At 44.6% G+C, this 21,703-nt stretch overlaps 3 protein-coding genes across 13 annotated transcripts in view; all 3 read right to left on the bottom strand.

Moving 5' to 3' along the window:
• The window catches only part of ttn.2 (titin, tandem duplicate 2), a 258,645-nt gene extending 254,771 nt beyond the window's left edge, over window positions 1-3,874 (bottom strand). For all 9 annotated transcript variants that reach the window (XM_061791839.1, XM_061791840.1, XM_061791846.1 and 6 more), the window contains exons 1-3: window positions 3,698-3,874; window positions 1,033-1,141; window positions 752-955 (exon numbers count right to left, since the gene is read on the bottom strand). In XM_061791839.1, the coding sequence (XP_061647823.1) occupies window positions 752-955; window positions 1,033-1,123 (295 nt within the window). In that variant the 5' untranslated portion in view covers window positions 1,124-1,141; window positions 3,698-3,874. The remainder of the gene's footprint in view (window positions 1-751; window positions 956-1,032; window positions 1,142-3,697) is intronic.
• A 2,691-nt stretch (window positions 3,875-6,565) lies between these two features.
• LOC133487211 (olfactory receptor 10J4-like) lies at window positions 6,566-7,609 on the bottom strand. Its single transcript, XM_061793416.1, is given in 1 exon segment — window positions 6,566-7,609. A coding segment is annotated over 1 exon segment (1,044 nt).
• A 5,788-nt stretch (window positions 7,610-13,397) lies between these two features.
• lacc1 (laccase (multicopper oxidoreductase) domain containing 1) lies at window positions 13,398-20,704 on the bottom strand. 3 transcript variants are annotated; one of them, XM_061792832.1, is made up of 6 exons: window positions 19,452-20,704; window positions 18,406-18,584; window positions 18,301-18,339; window positions 18,063-18,228; window positions 15,805-16,021; window positions 13,398-14,603 (listed from the first exon to the last, which is right to left on the bottom strand). In XM_061792832.1, the coding sequence occupies exons 1-6, from the start codon at window positions 20,068-20,070 to the stop codon at window positions 14,384-14,386; spliced, it is 1,440 nt and encodes a 479-aa protein (XP_061648816.1). In that variant the 5' UTR covers window positions 20,071-20,704; the 3' UTR covers window positions 13,398-14,383. The 3 variants fall into 3 exon arrangements, with proteins under 3 accessions (XP_061648816.1, XP_061648815.1, XP_061648817.1); XM_061792831.1 differs by having other exon boundaries at window positions 18,301-18,584; XM_061792833.1 differs by lacking the exon at window positions 18,301-18,339 and having other exon boundaries at window positions 19,452-20,360.
• Between the last annotated feature and the right edge of the window lie 999 nt (window positions 20,705-21,703).

The following is a 21,703-nucleotide window of genomic DNA, read 5'->3' as shown; positions in this document are numbered from 1 at the left end:
ATCCATCCATCCATCCATTTTCTGAGCCGCTTCTCCTCACTAGGGTCGCGGGCGTGCTGGAGCCTATCCCAGCTGTCAACGGGCAGGAGGTGGGGTACACCCTGAACTGGTTGCCAGCCAATCGCAGGGCACATACAAACAACCATTCGCACTCACATTCACACCTACGGGCAATTTAGAGTCTCCAATTCATGCATGTTTTTGGGATGTGGGAGGAAACCGGAGTGCCCGGAGAAAAACCACACAGGCACGGGGAGAACATGCAAACTCCACACAGGCGGGGCCGGGGATTGAACCCCGGTCCTCAGAACTGTGAGGCTGACGCTCTAACCAGTCGGCCACCGTGCCTTTATTATTATTATTATTATTATTATTATTATTATTATTATTTGTTGTACTTTGTCGCCATCTGGTGACATCTTGTTGCCAAGGCAATATGTTGAAGTGTTTTGATTAGCTTCATTCAGATGCAAGTAGTCCTTTGCCACCATCTTGTGGTGTCTATAGGTAATTTTGAACCCTTTTGTGTGATTTACAGGCAGATATTAACTATTTTCTGCAGGGCTCTCACCCAATCCCACACAAATAGTGGGGGGAAACTTTTATTTTATAGTATTTTTCTCTTTAATTTGAAGCAGTTGAAAGGAGACATCAAGTCGGTCTGAGGAGTAAACAACTGCTCGAGGTCTTGGAGGAAGTCCGGGGGAGTTAAATACCACCCTCGGTCTGGTCAAGAGGAATCCAGTCTCACCTGTTACGAGGAGTTCTGCGGTGCTGGTGGCTTGTCCAGCTCCGTTGGTGGCCCGTACGGAAAATCTCCCGCTGTGCGCGGGCGTGACGGCGTCGATGCTCAGAACAGCGCGGCCATCGCTGAATGAGATCTGAACGCCAGGCAACGCGACGGCCGAGAGGACCTGGCCATCGCGGAACCAGGACACCTCAGGAACCGGAGCACCTTGTGGAGGGCACACAGAAAGCTGGGTCACACGGACTTTGGCCAGACGTACTTTCTGTACAATCGACGGGTCTTACCGCTCACTTGCGCCTGGAACGAGGCGGCACTACCCTCTAGTGCCACGACGCTCTGCAGCGGTTGAGTGAAAGTCGGCGCTTGTGTCGACATGGTGGCTCGCTCGGCTCCCTAGCAGACGACAACAACAACAGTTTAACCCATTCAGCCTGTTGGTGGCCATCTTTGGAGTGACTAAGATGTTGAAGCCGATAACACGTCATCTGGCAAAAAAACATAGCGGTGATAAAAAATGGCAAGTCTTGAGTCAAAAAGAAATTACAAAATGTAGTTTTCCTGGGTTTCGCTTGGCCTAAAGTGGCCACCATCGAGCCAAAAGGTAGAATTAAATTGAAACAATATAATATATTCTTGACCCATTCACTGCCGTGGACGAATATATTCGTCAAGTGCCTTTTTCCACTGCTAGGCATCCAAGAGGGTCTCGCCCAGCTTCCCTGAAGAAATTCAGGTTTGTAAAGCACTATAATGACTGACAGACACTAGTAGATGTCTGCGTTGCATCACTTTGGAATTGAGATCAGCACAGCTTTTGAGTAGAAGATAACGATTAGGCAGGTGAATCGCAGTTTGTCATGTCGATTAAGAGGGAGAGAAATGCCAACATGGAAGTCGGACAAGTTTAGGCACCTCACACTCAAAAAGAGTATTTATATGTATGGTAGAAACTGAATATGTGTCACGGTATGTAGTAGAAAGTGTGTGTCACTATGGTGAGAAAAGATGACGCAGTTCAAGGAGTGACTGGCGAATGTCGTCAAAAAAAAACACTGACATTCAACTTGAACTATGTGCTAAGTCTGTCGCTCATGGCACGCTTCTAAGTTTTATATATGTAAATACATAATTAAATAAATAAATAAATAATAGCTCGGGAGAGGAGAGGGAAGGCAGAAATCTTCGCTAGTGACGTAGATGACCTCGAGAAATTCAAATGACCTGAATTTAGGTCTCTCGGTAGAAAAACGTCTGGAAGTCAGGAATGTGCGGACGATTTAAATTAATATTTTATGTTTACTCTGGTACCATAGAGACAATATTACATCCCAATTACTTGAAAAAGTTGGTTTGGCAAATATGGAACCTTTAACATCAGTTATTGTTGTACTTGACATGTTTCTTTTCACAAAAATAATAGTGCATCCAGCGTCGCCTAACAGATACAAAGTCAAAGAGTAAAAGGAAGCACTCAATGCTAGGCAAGGCTCAAATGATGCTATTATGCTAGCGTTATCTACCTCGAGCAACATTAAAAAACATTTCATTTCGTTTATCTCCTCAATGAATTAGCCAGTTCCTCATCAACGTCCCAATTTCTCCCACTGCCATTTTTCAATCAGCTGAGCTATCTGTTGAAATGTCAATTATGTTAGCATGTTAGCATGTGACCCACCCACCCCCAACCCTGAAAATAACCCGAGGCTGCTGATTGTGTTTGTTGTTATCAGGCCTGCTGGTCGTCATGGAGATAACACTCATCACATGACACTTGTTCTTATCTTCAGTGAGTGAAACTTGTAATGTTAGCGTTGGCTCCACTGGACTCAACTCGATTTTAGTCTCAACTCTACTTGACTCCATCAGTCTCGACTCGACTCTTTTCGCCACAAGAAAGTTTTTATGTATATACAAGTCACATTTGTGTTTACACACGTCGTATTTATTTTTTACAGTCGTCAATCATTTACTTTTTACTTTTACATTTTGACATGAATCACGTGCATTTATTTTAAAATAGTGTGAATGTGAATATTTTAACATAAATCACAGGTGCCAAACTGGTGGTTATTTTATGTGGCCCAAGAAAGCATATCAAAATTGCTAATTGTGGTCTAGCATTATAATGTTCAGATATTGCAAGCATTTTTTGTTACGAAACCCATTTGAAAAGAAATGCAATAGTTGAAAAACATTTCTTTATAGGCTTCTGGTTTCAAAACGAGTTATTCAATTTGTTGTGTATATTGTATGTAATTATATGAAGTGATAATTCATTTATATGGATTCAAAGTCATAGCGGCCCTCCGAGGGAAGTCATAACTACAATGTGGCCTGTGACAAAAATGAGTTTGGCACCATCATAATTTTATTAACATTTTTTCCACAAGTCATATTTATTCTTACATCAATCATATTCATGTTTGGCCACAAACAAAGAAATGTCTGACAGATCCTCCGCGACCCCAAGAAGCACAACTAGAAAAACCAAAACTCAAACAAATAGAAACCTGAGAAGAAAACCGAAGAAGCAGAAGACGCACGACTACTGTATGGGGTAGGGTTAGTAGAATGGTTGCCCCTAGGTTCTACTAAAGTAGCAGATACTTTCCTATAAATAACTTTCTTTTTCCCCAAAGTACCAAAATAAAAGCTGCTGCAGCTGTTGTGTCTCATCAAAGTAAAAGCCTTCTGGTGTGGGTGTCTGGGAGGAGGGTGGGGGTGGGTGATTAGGAAGGGTGGGGTGTCTTCACACAGGACACCAGGAGCTAAAAATAACCCCCACCCACACCCCCACCACACCTCAGTTTGACTGACAGGCAGCATGTGTGCTCAACGATTCCCTTAAAAAGTCATCGTGCTCCTCAACGGCCAGCGTCCGATCTATTCTGGGAATGAGCTGTCACCATACCGAGCGACCAGTCAAAAACATCAACCACGGTTACTTACTTGTTAGCACAAGGGTGCCGGCTGGGATGTTGGGGGGTGGGGGGACAGGGGTCTCGGGATGTCCTTGTCTTGCTTTAATTCCTTCACTTGACGCTCCTCCAACAAGTCGAAAATCCCCTAAAACAAAACTACCGGCCCTGGATGGCGAGTAGTTTTGTTTGCGTCCGGACCCGGAACGCTGACCCTGCTCAGAGCGGCTGGCAACTCCGGTGGGGGGCTTTATACCCCTGTGACGTCACCCACACCCTGTGCCCCATTGGTCTGCCTCATGGGCTGGGGGGGTGGGGGGCAGGGGGGGGATTTTTATAAAAGTGGTCCACCTGACAGCTGCTCCTATCTGTAAACTTGCTGACTGACCCCCACCCTCCTCCACCTACATCCAAGGCCGGTACTGGGGGGGGGGGGGGTCCCTTTTTCCCATGCGACACCTAATGTTGCTACAATGGACTCCACTGGACTCTATTGTACTGTATACTCATCTTTGCTTGACTCTACTACACTGTACGGTTTTATAATGGGCTCCTCTAGACTGCACTCAACACCACTGCAGACCATTGCCCCTTTTCCATCCTACCAGTTCGACTCCCAACCACCCTCGCTCCGCCCCGTGTGGTCACTTCTCCATTACACTTTTTCGAGGCCGAGCGATGACAACGGCACCGTTTTTCACAAAAAACGCAAGCCGAGGAGGGCCGTGATGTAACTGTCATCTGATTGGCCGACAGATGAAGGCCTTTCTTTACAACCCTCCACAATCTGGCATCTAAAGGCTGCCGCACACCAAACGCCGGCGCCAACCCCGACTGAACAGTTGCGCAGTGTGCGCGATTACGCGACTGTTTTCTTGAGTGGTCGATCAGTCTGCCACTTTCAAATTTGAATCGCCATCTTAACGTCGCAGCAGATAAGCTTTCCCTCACGGGTTAACACATTTCTGGGCTTAGCGAGCCACGCCGCCGCACTCCGCCACCTCAAGCCATATAAATAGTATAGAAAGCATCAAATATTGGGTTTTACATCAATAATTAACTATATTCATAATGTACATATATATATATATATATATATGTCGTACTTTAGATTGGTTGTGATTTGATCGCAGCAATATGCACAACATAAATCTGCAACAATTTCAAAAAAAATTTCTGTCAATATGGGGTGCTGTGTGTACATGATTTAAGCAAAATGGCTGCAATATAAAAAAGACTGAAAAATTTAAGTGGGTCTGAATACTTTCCGTACCCACTGTATAATGTACCTGTGGATGAAAAACTAAAGCTTGTGACCAGAATGTACGCAAATGTGCGTACAGGCTGGCTATGTTCAAATGAATGGAGCCAGCGAGCCTCCTTTCAAATATCCACACTCTCCACCACATCGTGCAGTAACCAACTTGTGTTCTGTGGTCGACTGAGGAGGTGCGGGCTTTTTTGTCCATATTGGCAGAAGTTGAAATACAGCGAGATGGAAAGCACGACAAGAAACGAGCGTGTCACCTTCTTCTTGATCCCGCTCTAATCCCTCCCACTTTTGATTGATGCCTGTTGCAAAGGAAAATCAACGGAGGCAAGGCCATGCCAAGCGAGGCCGGGGCAGAGCGAGGCCAGGCCGTTCATGAAAAAATGGCTTATAATGACTTATATACTGTAATTATTCTTCTCAATTACAACAATCAATTTCTTTTTCTTAAATGTGTACAGCCAATAATGGAAAAGTGGCTAACACAAAAACAAAACTCCATACTAGGGATAATGGCTCCAACATATACGTTTTGTGACATTTACTTTTCCTGTCAAAATATGAGCCTTGGCTCAATAAAAGTATGCAAACACTGCTCTTGCATACGTGCTTTAAATTTTGTAGCAATCATGCAAATGACTGCTTCAAACTAAAATGGCTGACTTCATGTGTCTTTTCAAGCATGGCTTTTGCTCATGGAAAGCATGCCTACCAAATGTCATGTTGCTAAATCAAACTGGCTTCCGGGGCTGCATTTTCACCCCAAAACATCTTGAGCTATTCCTGGTGAATTTGTGTTTCATTGGCAGATTTTGCTGCCATGCTCTGCCCATGTGCAATAACACAAACTCAAACTTTGGCATCACCCTTCTGTCTGCTAAACATGTTTCAAATTGTCTAGCAATTGTACAAAACGTCTTGGATTTGTCCATTTTTGAACATTTTCTGGAAATGGACAAAATGTCCCTTCATTGGCTTTCAAGACTTTTTTGCGCCCCCACTCATGATAGACGGGCCTGACAAATCTCAGGCTGCTAAATTTATGTGGCATCAGGGGCTGAATTTTCAAATAAAAATCTGTCTGCATCCTATACGCTGCCTCCCATTGGACCTTGTTGTATTTCTTAATACAATACCATTCTTTTAAAATATGTACTTATTAGTGCAACCGTGCATGTAATTCGTACATACTACAATCATGTAACAGTACTTCTCAGGCGCCATTTTCTCCCTTTTCCTTTCTTGCAATTTTGAGTTACCTTCTTGTAATTTTATGGAACTTTAAAGCACGTTAGATTGTGCTTGACAAATAAACCTGCCTTTTGCCCTCACTTATTTTCTGTTGTTAATTTGTGGGAATAACGGTCATCCTTAATTGCCTATACACCCAGAAAAGTTTTTTGAAACTGAAAAGACCTCCTCCACCTCTCTTCTTTGTCTTTTCATCAATGTAATGAAGGCAGAATAATGAAATTGTGAGGTTATGTTGATGATTGTCAGTGCCCTTTATTCAACACCGCAACCTGTCTGGAGAAGCAGTCAACAACAACAATAACACGTCAAATCAGCTACAATTTCAATTTCACACGGAGAAACATAAAAAAAGACATATACAGTACATAAGCCTCCCTATGACTCTACCATGCACTTAGATTTGAGGAATCTCTTGATGTGTTTCCAGATTTGCTTCATCTTCACCCCGTATATGATGGGATTGAACAGAGGATTGTACACCATGAATTGTAGACTCATAATCAGTCGCACACTTTTGGAAAGATCGCCCTCCAGTCGCGCTTTGATGACGTCAAAAGCGCACAAGCACGAGAAACTGATTAAAACCATCAGGTGGGGTAAACACGTGTCTGCCGCTTTTTTCTTGACCTCTCCGCAGCTGCGATAGACCACTGTCAATATCTTGATGTACGTGAAAAGGATGAAGAGCACAGGGAGGAGAGTCAGATTAGTCAGAGCAAACAAACCCCACAAGGTGAGAAACCTCGGTGTCACACAGAAAAGTTTATGGATGGAGTTATTGCAGAAGATTCCCGCTAATGTGGAGTGGCATGTGTTTTGCTTTGCGGAGACGACAGTTGGCACCAACAAGTGGCAAGCGGGTACGAACCAGGCCAAAGCCAAGAAGACGACCACGCTGGTGGTGCCCATGCTGGTGGCATATTGCAGAGGCTTGCAGATGGACACATACCTGTCGTAAGCCATGGCGGACAACAGGTAGAAGTCGGCACCACCTAAAGTATAAAAGACGAAATATTGCAACATACAAGCTGAGGGAGAAACCGTCTGCTGGTGAGACAAGACGTCCACGAAGAGTTTGGGGTAGATCGCGGTGCTGAACAAAACCGAGTTGAGCGACAAAGCGGCAATGAAAACGTACATGGGCTCGTGAAGGCTCCTGTGAATCCAAATGACACAAATAATGGCGCAATTAGAGCACAGGATGAGAACATAGAGCGTGAACAAGAGCACAAAGTAAACATATCTGTACTTGTCCAGGTCTACGTAGCCACCAAGAATGATTAGGACGTGTGTTGTGTTCATGACGTTCCACTCACGTGTTGGCTCCTCATGTGCGCATGCGGTCAAGAGTCGCAGGAGCGTCGAGTCTTTTATGCCGGCTGCTCAGCCTCCATGGATCTCATTAAGAGCCAATGTCATGTCAACAACTCCTCCGAGACGTCTTTGTCTTGTTTGTGGGATTGACCTGTCGGTCACATTCGGCCGGGTCAAACATCTGTCGGATATCAGCAGGGTTGACAAACTAACATTTATTGCGGGTCACATGAAAGGCAATTCTGAGATTTGTTTCTAAATAAGTGGTTCTTAACCTTGTTGGAGGTACTGAACCCCTCAAGTTTCCTACGCGCATTCACAGAACCCTTCGTAATCGGAAAACTAAAATGTCTCTTATTTCAAATTCAACACAGGTTTACACTTTACTTGTGCTGAAAATGAACAACGAATCAGTTGCTCACAAAGTCATTGTGTTCAGCCACGGTTGCGTACAACGGCGTACAATTATGACAAGGGAACTGGGTGTAAGGTCTTACAGGTAAAAATATCTGTGGGTCTTTTTTTTTCAAATGTTATCTATTGATAGCAGACGGTTTGGCGTTGACACAACAAGTAAACATTGTAAAAATCGGTTGAGAAAAGCGCAAGTTCCGTCTTCATTTCAGTGTCCATGCATCGACTTTAATGGGAATGTCAACCTCCCCAACACGGCTGCCATGTAGGCGCATCGGTTAGCAGAGCCACGACAGCACGCTGACATAGCTAGTCCATAGCTATGTACATCCGGTGCAAGTTTGCCCATATTTGGAAGTGGTTGCTTAGCGGCCTACCATGAAGAAGCATGGATCCTTTTACTGCTTGTTGGTCTATTGCTCTCATAGATAGGAACAATAGGCCGATATGACATGTGTTGACACTTTGCCCATACTAGCTTACTACTATTGATCTGAGCTAGTTAGGACAAATTGTCAGCGCATTCCATGTTTGTGGATGGCACGAAAACCAAAATAAAAAGGAAACCTGCGCATTGTGCTGCATACAGTTGCACACAACTCCGTACAATCACAACAAGGGAACCATGGGAATAACCTTTCACAGGTAAGAATATTTATTTTCAAATGTTCTGTGCTTAATAGCGCATGCTTCGACGTTGACAAAAAAGATAAACCTTGTGAAGTCTGTTGAGAGATGAGCAGTGCTGCAATAGCAAAGGCCCACCTTGAAGTTCCATCGTCACACCCTCGCAGCACATACACACTGAATGGTTTAGTCGACGGCCCACCGTGCCCTGCTAAGTGCAAAATGGCGTTTATGGATGGACACATGCTTGCACGCACACACAGTTTGTGCGTGTGTTTTGTCCTCCACCGAACCCTTGCGACTGGCTCACTGAACCCATCGGGTTCAATCGAAGGTTGAGAGCCACTGTTCTAAATTCATTCTACGTGTTTGAAGATGGCGGCCCGGTGGCCGACTGATGAGCACGACCGCCTTACAGTTCAGAGGCCGTGGGTTTAAATCTGGACTCCGGCTTTCCTGTGTGGAGTTTGCATGTTTACCGGCGTACCCAGAGAAAACTCACACGAGCACGGGTCCCTGTATTTGCGTGTTTTTTCCTCCGGACACGCCGGTTTCCTGCCACCTTAACAAACAAACAGATCGATGGATGTTTGAAGATAATGGACGATAACATTTACGTACGGATGTGCAGGAATATGCTAGACATACAAAAATATTTGATTGACAAGTGACAGTTGAGTGGAGTCTGTTTTCAGCGCATTCTGCGGACACGCCCAGAGTGTTCAAGAGCTGAGAGAATGGCTCGATTTTCAAGCCTCATTTTAGATACTTTACATTTACTTACATTCAAATTTACAAGACATTTATGCACACAACTGTATTCTCCTCATTTATGGTTATGTTGTAACCCTTACATATTGCTCCAGTTTGTCAATTGACAGCAATAAAAATAGCCTGAATGTCATTCTTTCACCCTGAAATGTGTGGTCCAAAAAAACACAAGAATGAAAATATTTATAAATGTCATTCTTTTGTACAACTGTTGGCAGCTTGGTGGGCGAGTGGTTAGCATGTCTGCCTCACAGTTTTAAGGTTGGGGGTTGGAATCCCAGCTCATTCCTGTGTGGAGTGGGCATGTTTGCCAGAGTACTCGGAGAAAAGCCACGGATCCCTGTACTTGCGAGGCTTTTCTCCGAGTACTCCGACTTCCTCCCACATTCCAAAAACATGTCGTCATCCATCCATCCATCCATCCATCCATTTTCTGAGCCGCTTCTCCTCACTAGGGTGGCAGGCGTGCTGGAGCCTATCCCTGCTGTCATCGGGCAGGAGGCGGGGTACGCCCTGAACTGGTTGCCAGCCAATCACAGGGCACATAGGAACAAACAACCATTCGCACTCACAGTCATGCCTACGGGCAATTTAGAGTCTCCAATTAATGCATGTTTTTGGGATGTGGGAGGAAACCGGAGTGGCCGGAGAAAACCCACGCAGGCACGAGGAGAACATGCAAACTCCACACAGGCGGGGCCGGGGATTGAACCCGGGTCCTCAGAACTGTGAGGCCGACGCTCTAACCAGTCGGCCACCGTGCCGCCACATGTCATCATTTTAGCTTAATTCAAGTCTAAATTGTCCCTAGGAGTGAATGCAATCGGCTGGCGAGCATCACCAAACATTTGTCTTCATTGTCTTGAAAGTGCGAAATTGTCGTTGCCATAAATGTGCGTATCTGGTACCAGTATTCAAGGGGGAGCTTGAAACAGTTCCGAGAACTGTCTATGTTCCCGCAGAAAGATGCACCTCTTGGTCTTTGAATGCTCATGGGGGAATCTCCAAAGAGTCAAAGAGCAGAAAACCATAATATACATAGTAAATAGGACATCATGTTGTTTGATAGTAAATATGGTGATCTAAAAACAAGTGGTGTCAGGCCAAAAAATACACTCAACCCCTTTCTCTTAAATCAGGGCTGTCAAACTCATTTTTGTCTCGGGCCGCATTGTAGTTAGGATTTCCCTCAGAGGGCCGTTAGAACAGTGAAATGTTTAATCACCAAATCATATTATTACCATTACACAACAAATTAAGGGATACCTAGTTTTGAAATCAGAAGACAAGGATAATAGTTTGTTCAAGTATTGTTTAGGTTACTGTAGAAGAAGGCTTTGGTAACAGAAAAATGCTGTATCTCAATATTATTGTTTATTATTATGACAATTTGGAATTTGGGTACAGATTTTTGCAAAAATCACAGAAGTTGACAGGCATGATTTGCTTTTGCGGGCCACATAAAATGATGTGGCGGGCCGCATCTGGCCCCCGGGCCTTGCGTTTTACACCTATGTCTTAAATATTAATGATTATCCATTGATTTATTCATGTCAGACAGGCATCAATTTTGACATTTTGAATGTTCAAAGTAGTTCATAACTTGATTTTTTTGTACGCAACTCAACTCTGATTATAGAGCACAGAGAAACGACCAATCACAGTGGACAAAAATTCTGAGGATATTCTTGGCTCTTGTCAAAATAGACCTGGAACATCCTATGCTGGGGTTAAGAAAGCCACATAGGACACGTTTAGAGTTGCACACAACAATTATTTGACCAAACGTTTTCATTTGGAGAGCGATCTCTCGAAGCACCACCTACTCTTGTAGTAGTCCTCATTTAATAGAATTTGCTTTTATTTCCTATAAGCGAAGGGGGCGTCGATTAAAAATCAGTAATCAGATTTTAGTGGGGGAAAAAAAAATCATAAATTAGATTTCAAGGCAGTAGGCCCCAGACCGATGTTCTTCTCTGAAAATGTCTGACAAGAAGACATGCGATTGAGAAGAACGTCATCCGTGTGTAGAAAGCCCACAGACTGGGATTGATTTGTTGTTTTTATTGTTCCGATGTTTAATGAGAATGGAAAGAGTGATGTAAGGACATTGCCATAACAAGTTCGGCCTCAGGGGGCCGCTAATGATGAGCCAGCGGTCACCCGACGCTCTCCTGGGAGAACGCGTCTGGAAAAACAAGTAAATTCTCTGGACGACAGTAGCAAAGTGTCACCTTTAGCCCGCAGTTAATCACAGTCGTCGTGTCCCTGGTGCGCTGTTTGTTAGTAGCAGCAGTGGTGAGCAAGGCCTTCTCTGCACACTTAAGCACTATGAGAAGCACTGACCTCCTTTTACATTGGCGGCTGTGACTCAGTTGGTAGAGCGGGGTCGTCCAGTGACCGAAAGAGCGCTGGTTCGAATCTTGGCTCTGACTGTCTGCATGTCCAAGTGTCCTTAGGCAAGACACTGAACGCTAATTTGCTCCCAGTGGGCCTGGCATCGCCTTGCGTGGCAACAACCACCCATTGGTGTATGAATAAATGGGTGAATGTCAGGATTTGTAAAGTGATAAAGTGCTATATAGGCTTACAACTGTAATTCAAATATTTGTTGGATGAAATTGTCTTTATTCCTAACAGTCTGTTGGTTTCTCTTGGCTGTACTGCTTCCGATACATGTATGCCTACGTTTGATTTTATTTACTTTTTTTTGTCCAATCAGATTTCAGCCTTTATGTTTTGCCATGTCAATCTATTACAAGTAATAAAGTAATTAAGAAACATATTCCCCCCCCCAAAAAAAAATGTCAGGAAAAGCCCATTACAATAGCTAAACCTGAAACCATTTGAAGTCCCACTGATGAATCTTAATCAGTGGGACTTCAAATGGTTTCAGGTGTGTCTGTCTAATTTATGTTTACTTCCCCTCGATAAAAAGTTTTTATTTTGTTGATTTCATTTGTGTTTTCAACTGTGTTGTACATGTTATTGGTCACATTAAATGTGGGGGGGAAAAAAAGTTTTGAACGGATTCATCTTGGTCTCATTTTTTTTTATATCACAAACACGTGGTATTTGAGCAGGGGGGTGTAGACTTTTTATATCCATGGTAAACATACTGCATAGGTCATACATTACATTCAACATTCCCCAAAAGTGTGACATTGGAAAATATGCATATATACACGTTGTACATCAGCACGGTGGGCAACTGGTTAGCACATGCACCTCACAGTTCTGAAGACCAGGGTTCAAACCCAGCATCACCTGTGCGGAGGTTGCATGTTCTCCCAGTGCCTGCATGGGTTTTCTCCGGGTGCTTTGGTTTCCTCCCACACACATCCCAAAAACATGCATGGTACGTTAATTGAAGACTCTAAATTGTGCCCTGCGATTGGCTGGCGACCAGTTCAGGGTGTACCCCTGCCTCCTGCCCGTACTTAGCTGGGATAGGCTCCAACACTTTCTCCCATCTCCCGACTGCATCTCTGGAACTCAGCCACAGTGATCTTTGGGTTCTTCTTTATCTCTCTCACCAAGGCTCTTCTCCCCCGATTGCTCAGTTTGGCCAGACGGCCAGCTCTTGGAAGGGTTCTGGTCGTCCCAAATGTCTTCCATTTAAGGATTATGGAGGCAACTGTGCTCTTAGGAACCTTAAGAGCAGCAGAAATTTTTTGAGATCGGTCCTTTGCCACAATTCTGTCTCTAACCTCTTCAGACAGTTCCTTTGACCTCATGATTCTCATTTGCGCTGACATGCACTGTGAGCTTTAAAGTCTTAAGGACAGGTGTTTGGCTTTTGTAATCAAGTCCAATCAGTATAATCCAAAACAGCTGGACTCCCGTGAAGGTGTAGAACCATCTCAAGGACGATCAGAAGAAATGGACAGCACCCGAGTTAAATATGAGTGTCACAGCAAAGGGTCTGAATACTTATGGCTGTGTGATATTTCATTTTTAATAAATCTGCAAAAATTTCAACAATTGACAATTTCTGTCACTATGGGATGCTGTGTGTACATTCATGAGGAAAAAAAATTACTTAAATAATTTTAGCAAATGACTGCAATATAACAAAGTATGAATTTAAAATGTTTAATTTTTTTTTTTACAAATTTGTTAACATGCCTGCCAAATTTTTATGATTTAAAAAATTGGACAGGAAGTTGACAGCGTCATCAGGACATGATGCTCATTCAGCTGGTTGAAAAGGGATTCAAAACAATCGTGGAAATGAAAATTGACTTTCAGTATTATGTTGTGAAAAATGAACGTGGGCATTATTAAAAATGATGTGACGGAAAATAACTTCACATTAAAATCAACATGAGCATTTATTAAAATCGAACAAACAATAAAGAAAAACGATGAACCTGACTAAAAATAAGAAAACTAAGCATGGACATTGTCAAAATGAATATCTACATGAGTAAAAAATAAACATCATTCTAAATAAATATTAGAATGTTTAAACATGGACATTATTCAAACTAAGTAAACATAAAACAAACATTTTTAATAAAAATTGATCTGATAAAAATTTACCATTGACATTAAAATCAACATGGACATGATTAAGACAAAACAAATGGAAATTAGACAATTGCATTATTAAAAATAAACAAGGTCATTATCACAGTGCACATGATTGAAATAAGGTTAAAATTAAATGATTTAAGTAAAAAAACATTTAAACCAATTTTTATTAAAACTATATAAACATTAAATAAAAACAGTAAAATTAAAACTTGGCCACTGTTAAAAAAAAAATAAAGCTAAAAATCATGAAACTTAAAAATGAAAATGATTGCAAATAAACATGGACATTATTAACAAGAATTTACAGTAATACCATTGGGCAAACATTAATGGCATTTTAATGCACATGATGACAAGTCAACATTTTTAAAAGGAAAAGATTCTGAGCTCGAATGTGTACCTGTCAATCAACAATAATTTCAAATATGAACATGAAATGCCAACAGTGTTAAGAATAATACCCGAGTTTTCCTGATAGAAGAATCAACAGTTTTTCAAGAGGGCAAAAGTGGACATTCCCCACAGGCGCTAATGTTGTCCTGGCGAAGCCTCCGTGACCGATCGGGCCGCGGCCGACGCCGTTCCCGCCCCCTCCTTGAGCCACACGAAGCCCACCTGGGTGCCAAAGTGGGCGCCGTCGCGGACGTGGGAGAAGAAGTCTTGGGGGTGGCATGACGTGCACGGTGTCGTCACGCTCGCGTCGTCGTGGATGTGGTGCGGAAGGATGCCTGTCTCCTCCAGTTGCAGCCTGCCAACCACACAAAGAGGGACGGGAACGGGAAGATCATCATAAGACCGGCAAGAGGGTCAGGAAGGAGAAGCAGGAAGAAGAGCGCTAGAGGATCAGGAAGAACTTGATCGAGAGGCAGGACTGGGAAAAAAAGCAGGAAAAAGAGCAGGAAGAGCAGCAAGACAAAAGTTAAGGGTGGTGAAAGAATTGGGAAGAGAAACTGGAACAGTGGCAGGAAGAAGATCGTGAAGTGGGTTAGAAAAGCAGGAAGAGTTCTGTGGAGCGGTGGGATCTGGATCACACGAACACAGAGCAGGGATAATGACCGCCAGTCTGGGACCTGGTGGTCATAAGAACAGGGGGGAGGTGGGCACACATTTTCTCATGGCCTAACTCTTGGGGCCCTCTTCTGGCTGGCTGGGGGGGTGGGGGCTCCCTCTCACCCTCCGAGGTCATCCCATGTTTTTGTCCCACTGTCGTGCGCTCTCTCCCGCCAGGCGCGGTTTGCCTTCTGTTTGTTGCAGCGGCAAGCTATGGCTGCAGGCTCTGCTGGTGGTGGGGGGCTTCTTGTACGGGTTGTGGTGAGATGCGTTGGGGGGTGCACTCTGTTCCACTTAGGGTGGCTGGTTGGGGCCTGGCAGAACACGCTGGGTCCCTTGGCATAGGTGTTCGTCCAGATGCATGTTTCAGTAGACGCAGACAGGTGACTTAGTATCGTTTCACTACCCCTGCCCTCTTCTGTTCTTGTCCTGTCCCCGTCCTGTCCTTTCCTACTCTATGTAGTTCTGTTCTTCACTCACAGTTTTGCAGCGCTACTGTTCAGAAAAAAATCGGACACTAGTGTAAAGTTTTAGGATCATATGATGTTTTGCCTTGTTTGTTTCTCTTACAGCTAGTGTCCCAATTTGTATTTTGTGTCTGTCTTCACTTTTGTCTTTGTCTCTCCCCTATCAAACCTCGTTCTACCCTGCTGCAATTTTTCAATAAATCCAGCGGCGCAATACGTATGCCCACACCTGCTTTGTGCCTCTCACCATGGGCAACTCCAGAGTAGACGCGTGTGACAAGCAGTAGGAGGTGCAAGAAGAGGAACAGGAAAAGCAGAAGGAGTGATTTGAAGAGCAACAGGAAGATAGGAAAAAAAGTGCAGTTGAGGATCTAGAGGAGAAGGAAAGCTGCAGCAGAAAGAGGAACAGGAATGCTCTGATGTCAGCGCAACCTGTTGGCCAGTCGTATGTCGACGTTGGGTCTGTGGCATTGCGAACGTTGGATGCAGTTCGGGTGGAAGCGGGCGGCCTGTTCTGGCTCCAGTGTGAAACAACACGGACCCACCGAGGGGCCCAAGACCACCAAGATGTTGGCGCACACGCAGCCCAACTCCGTCGTCATGGCCGACACCGTCGCTGCGGCGACGCCCCGCAGCGTTCCTCTCCACCCTAAAAAGTACACCATCTTATCTTATTTTAGCTTAATTAGCATCATAATTAGCATTACGGTCATTTGCATATAATTTCATCAATAACGTTAAAGACAAAAGTGCATAACGGTAAAGACAAACACCATAAAAAAACGTGTGAGTTACATAATTTATGTGTGACCCTTCCAACTTTGTGGAAACAAGAGCATAAATAATCCTAACTACTCATTAAACCCATTACACTCTTGTCTCAATGGTAAATAATGGTAAAGACATGCAATAGTTCCGACTTCTTCCTTTCCTTTGGGCTTGTCCCGTTAGGGTTTGCCACAGCGCGTCATCCTTTTCCATGTAAGCGTATCTCCTGCATCCTTCTCTCGAACACCAACTGCCCTCATGTCTTCCCTCACGACATCCATCAACCTTCTCTTTGGTCTTCCTCTCCCTCTCTTGCCTGGCAGCTCCATCCTCACCATCCTTCTACCAATATACTCACTATTTCTCCTCTGGACGTGTCCAAACCATTGAAGTCAGCCATTTATTTGCTTAATGGCTGCCTCATTCTGCACCTTCAGCTCACAGATCCCTCTGGTGTATTGTAACAATATAATGAGTGGCATTAATGGTAAAGACACCTAGAGTGACAAAGAAGGACCATTTGTAAAAGAACCCCAAAAATAACTCAAGACACTAAGATGCATTTCCATTAGTTTTCATGGAAAAAACATAACAACACTTTAACAGTAAAGCCATCTTGGTATTAAAAGTTTGAAAAATATTACTTTAATAATAACTGCCAATACTTCAACTACAGTGAAACATTGATTTAACGGACCCATCGGGGGAGGGGTCGTCTGTTAAAGCTGATTGTTCCTTAAATTGAAGCACTTTTTTTTTTTCATAGCCTAAAAATACTCGGTACAATACAAAATCATTGTTTTGTACTTTTTTTTTTTTTTCCCCTAAAACACCAGTAGAGTACAAAATGATTGTAAATAAATATTTTTTAAAAAGCATGAAAATGTTTGAAAAGTTTTAAACTTGAACTAAAATGACGTTGCTGGTGTGCTTTGCAGGAGTGATAATGACTTGCAGGTAGATAGTTTTTGGTTGCTTTCATGAGTCGCGAGGTTAGCATGCTTCCTTTTTTCATCTCCATTACGATTGCATGTCATAGAGAAGGGCTTGACAAAAAATAAAAATAAAAATTTAAAATGTATATTGTACCAAAAATAGCCATGGCCGCCATCTAGGGACGTCTGTTAGCCAAATATCTTCATTTATGTGTGACAACAGCGGCGCAACCGGGAAACACGGGTACCGGTCTGTGTTTGTGGATTGTGCCACTAAACAACAGTGGCTAATTTTGGAACTAACATACTTTGTCAACTGGACACTTTTTCCTGTCCATTAAATCCAAAGTCTGTTAAAACGGAGTCAGTTAAAATCGAGGTTCCACTGTACTCATATTCGTCAAATTAATAGATTTTTCAAAAGGAAATTCAACAGGCCATGTCTTTACCGTAATTGATCAAATTATATGAAAGTGACCCATTAACATTATAATACCATGCGTTTGGCACAGTTAGCATGTTGGTTATCATGTTTTTCAGTCAATTAGTTCATTAGTTTGTTTATTAGGATGTGTACTGGCAGGTTAACTAGTGCATTGGGCAGCCGTGGCCCAATGGTTAAGATCATCGCCTGCCACCGTGGGGGACCTAGGTTCAAAACCCCGACTGGACCATCCGCCAACATCCCCCGGACTCACGGCTGTGGTGTCCTTGAGCAAGACACTGATACCCCGAAATGCTCCCCGGGCGCTTCAGCTGCCCCCTGCTCCAGTGTGTTCCACTAACATGTGTATGGGTTCACTGTGATGGGTTAAATGCAGAGAACAAATTTCGTGTGCATGCATGCATGTTCATGACAATAAAAGATGATTCTTCTTCTTTACTCAACCAGCTAACATCATACAGTAAGTTGTTTAACATGTTTATCAGCATGATTATCAAGCACTAACACATCCACGATGTTGTCGGAGTCGTCGGCAGGTCTACCTGCGTGAGCAACGGCGATCGCTTTGGCCACGGGATCCGCGAAGATCATCGGGATGCAGTCGGCGCCCGGCGCGGCCAGGACCGTGCCGGGCCGGTCCGTCACCGCCGCGTCGTAGCGGTCCGGCTCGGCTTTTCCTAACACCCAGACACGACTGGAATGCTGAACCTGCGCCACAACAGGCCCCTCAGAAGAGCGGAGAGGACTACCGGAAGCGCCGGTCTAGGCGATTGACAGAACCTGTCCACTGGAGCGGCATGAGTGGCTGACCAGAGTAGCCTGCCAGAAAGGCCGACCAGAATGCTGTAGTGGCCGACTCACAGCGATCACCACCTCCGCTCTCACCTTGAGCATCTGTAGCGGGCGTGGGTAGAATCCGGCGTGCAGCGCCAGACGGCGCCGGTTCTCGTGGACCACGGCCGCAGAGTCCCGCCTACTGGGGCTGCTGAACAGGTTCAAAGATGACAAGGTGGGCACGCGCGACACGCCGCCGACACGTGTGCTGAAGCCGTGGCCGAAGCAGTCTGACGTACAGCAAATCACCAAGACAAAACTTTTTCAAGACAGGAAGTCTACGGTGAGTTTTATCTTTAACAGTGTGTTGCAGATATCTGAAATTCAGTTTTGCCCCAATCAAAAAGAACATTTCCGAAATCCCGAACTGCGTTCTATCTATCCACAATTGTCATTTCAAAAATCTGCAACATCATTTAGTCTAGGACGAATGACATCACTTTTGCCATTCATTGTCTATGGGGTTCGCCATTACAGACATACACACTTCTGCTCTGTGAATTACGGATATCTGCAACTCCAGTTTGAAATATCTACAATTTAATTCTGACTAGTCGTACTTCCAGTTCAAGATATCTTGAATTCTCCTCAATTCAAGATATCAACATGTCCCCTTTTCAGGTGTTTTAAGGAGGTGAAATGACATTGGAGATATCTCAAAAGGGCATTTTGACATGTCAAAATAGCGTCGAAGATACCTCAAAGTGGAGTAGAGATATCGACGCTCAGATGGAGGGATCCGAATTTCACAAGCGGATCTCTGAAGCCGAATTGTTCGTATCTGGAATGAGAAACATGACCGGCGAAAGTGACGTCATTTGCGCGAGGCGAAACGATGTTGCAGATATCCCTGTCGTTTTGACTGGTCACAATGCCGCTCGGGATATCTCGAATGAAAATCTCAACAATTCAAAATGTAATTACGACTAGTCAGAAAGACATTGTTGATATCTACAATGATAATTTGGGATATTGAAACTGAGCTTTTACATGTTAAATCTTCTCATCTAAAGGACAGAAAGTCACATAGCAGTCAGTCAAATTCACATTTGCTTGAATGTTGTATTCCTATTCGAGATTTTGTCTTTTGTGGTAACCTGGGATAAGCGATGACGTCAGAAGCCGGACGGCCCCTCCTACCGCCGGAAGTCGCTGCAGGAAGGCGGTGACGTCATCGTCCACCTCTCGCCCAGGTCCGTCGGCGCCGCAGCCCAGCCGGTATGTGAACGTGTAGAGGGCCGTGAAGAGCGCGCGCTCGTACCTGAGCAGCCGGGCGCGCCCCCGCGGGCTGGTGATGACGCGCAACGAGATGGCGCTCACCTCATCCGCCGCCTGCTTCAGGCGGTACGCGCACGCGGCGGTGGCGCGCCAGTCGAGGAGGACGCACATGCCCTCGCCGCTCCACGCGCAAACGAGCGCGTCCGTGGCGTCACTGCGGACCCCGCCTGCGCACAGCACGAACAAGTGCGAGTGCGCGTGCGCGGCGGCCTCCTCGCGGAGCAGCCGCTCGGTGCAGCCGCAGCGACACGAGTGCGAGACATCCAGCAGCACGGCCGCGCTCATCGCGCGCTCGTGAGCACAACGCGGTCCCACCGAACGAGTCCGACCGGAGCGAACGCAGAAAGGCGATCGAGCTCCAAAACGAAACGGAAGTTTGCGCTTCCTCTTCCGCAAATTCCCTTCCACGCTCCAAAGTCCACGTGCTCGTGAAAACATCCAGTCAGGAAGAGATAAGCGCGTGACAGAACATGCGCGCGCGCACGCACACACGAATTATGCAAATTCAAACGATGCGAACTCATCCAAACCAGCCACAGCATTATGAGTGATCTTTGCTCTGTGATGATGCAAAACCGCCAACAGAGGGCGCCAAATATCCACTTGATGCTTCTGATGGGGAGAAAGTCGATTCCGTTGCTTTGAGACTGGAGCAGTTTGTCTCTCTCACTCTCATATATATATATATATATATATATATATATATATAGAGCGAGAGAGAGAAACTGTATGACCATATATATATATATATATATATTGTTGTTGTTAAATCCGATCTTTTTATTTAGTCGTTCACATTACAAAAACAAAACAGGGCTTCTGTTGAAGATGGAACGCGCCTGTAACGTTCGACACATGCGCACAAAACAGGACATAACGTTGTTGACGGAAGTCAATACGGCCCCTCGCATAGGTCTCGTTATGACGCATTTCTGGTCATTTCAAAGATTTTGTGCAACCGGAGCCAACATTTTCTTATATTTATCAGTTCTAAAGCATGTTATTTTCGCCACTGACTGTTTTCTGGTCCTTAGCTGCCGTTTGCTTTTCTCGCGTCTTTTTATGTCCAACAATTGTGACGTTTGTTGCTTTTTGATGACGTACAGGTCGGATGCGTGTCACGTGAGCCTCCATACTACACTTGCGTCGGATACATATCCGATTTATATCCATATATAGCTAGTCCCCTTGTTTGTCACCGGGGTTATGTTCCGGTACACCCTCCATAATAGACACAAATTTGCAAAGTTAGCGACCATAAATGTTATCATTTATATAATGCTTCCAATGCAAAATAATATGCACATGAGGTGCAGGCACTACTTTTGTCCACTTGGGGTCGCCATCCTCACATTCACTTTCGTAAACTATTCTCAGCCAACATGTGCAGACACTGTAGTGTCTGTGACTTTGAGCGGCCTGACCTGTTGAGCGTAGTTGTTGGCTCAGAATAGCGCTGGCTGTTAAGCGGCTAACCATTAGCCAGTCCGCATGGTGCATAACTCAACATCAGTTGTGGCAAGTGGCAGGTTATGTTTGCAGTTGTTTAATAAGGCAATTGAACGAGCACCAGTGGCTGTGTCCCTCCTTCCTCTATCCAAACACCCTGTTGTGGATTACATTAGTTCCTAACTAGCGGTGGTAGGCTCAGAGATGCCAACCCACATAGCAAGCAATTACGTCATTTTCCCAACAATACGTCATTGAATCAACTTTGGAATGTGATGTTGATTCTACATCCATGTTGCACTTTTTTTTAAATATTGAAACATCATTTAAATTCTCACCATGGCTGTCTGGTTAGCGTATCTGCCTCGCTGTTCAAATCCGACGTCGCCTGTGTGGCGTTTGCGTGGTCTCCCTGTGCCTGCGTGGGTTTTCTGCGGGTACTCCGGTTTCCTCCCACATCCCTAAAACATGTCTTAATTGAAGACTCTAAATTGCCCGTAGGTGTGAATGTGACTGCGAATGATTGTTTGTCTATGTGTGCCCTACGATTGGCTGGCGACCAGTTTCACTTCAGGGTGTACCCTGCCTCTCGCCCAAAGTCAGCTGAGATAGGCGCCAGCAT

The sequence above is a fragment of the Phyllopteryx taeniolatus genome, chromosome 12 (assembly GCF_024500385.1).
Source record: "Phyllopteryx taeniolatus isolate TA_2022b chromosome 12, UOR_Ptae_1.2, whole genome shotgun sequence".
In the NCBI taxonomy this organism is placed as follows: domain Eukaryota; kingdom Metazoa; phylum Chordata; class Actinopteri; order Syngnathiformes; family Syngnathidae; genus Phyllopteryx; species Phyllopteryx taeniolatus.
This window is presented reverse-complemented; position numbering and strand designations above follow the sequence as displayed.

Coding starts and splice junctions, on each gene's coding strand:
- lacc1 (XM_061792831.1), bottom strand. CDS start 20,070: ATGTTTTCACGAGCACGTGGACTTTGGAGCGTGGAAGGGAATTTGCGG. Junction 16,022..18,062: donor GATCGCCGTTGCTCACGCAG/GTAGACCTGCCG, acceptor TGTACTTTTTAG/GGTGGAGAGGAACGCTGCGG. Junction 14,604..15,804: donor GACATACGACTGGCCAACAG/GTTGCGCTGACA, acceptor TGTGGTTGGCAG/GCTGCAACTGGAGGAGACAG.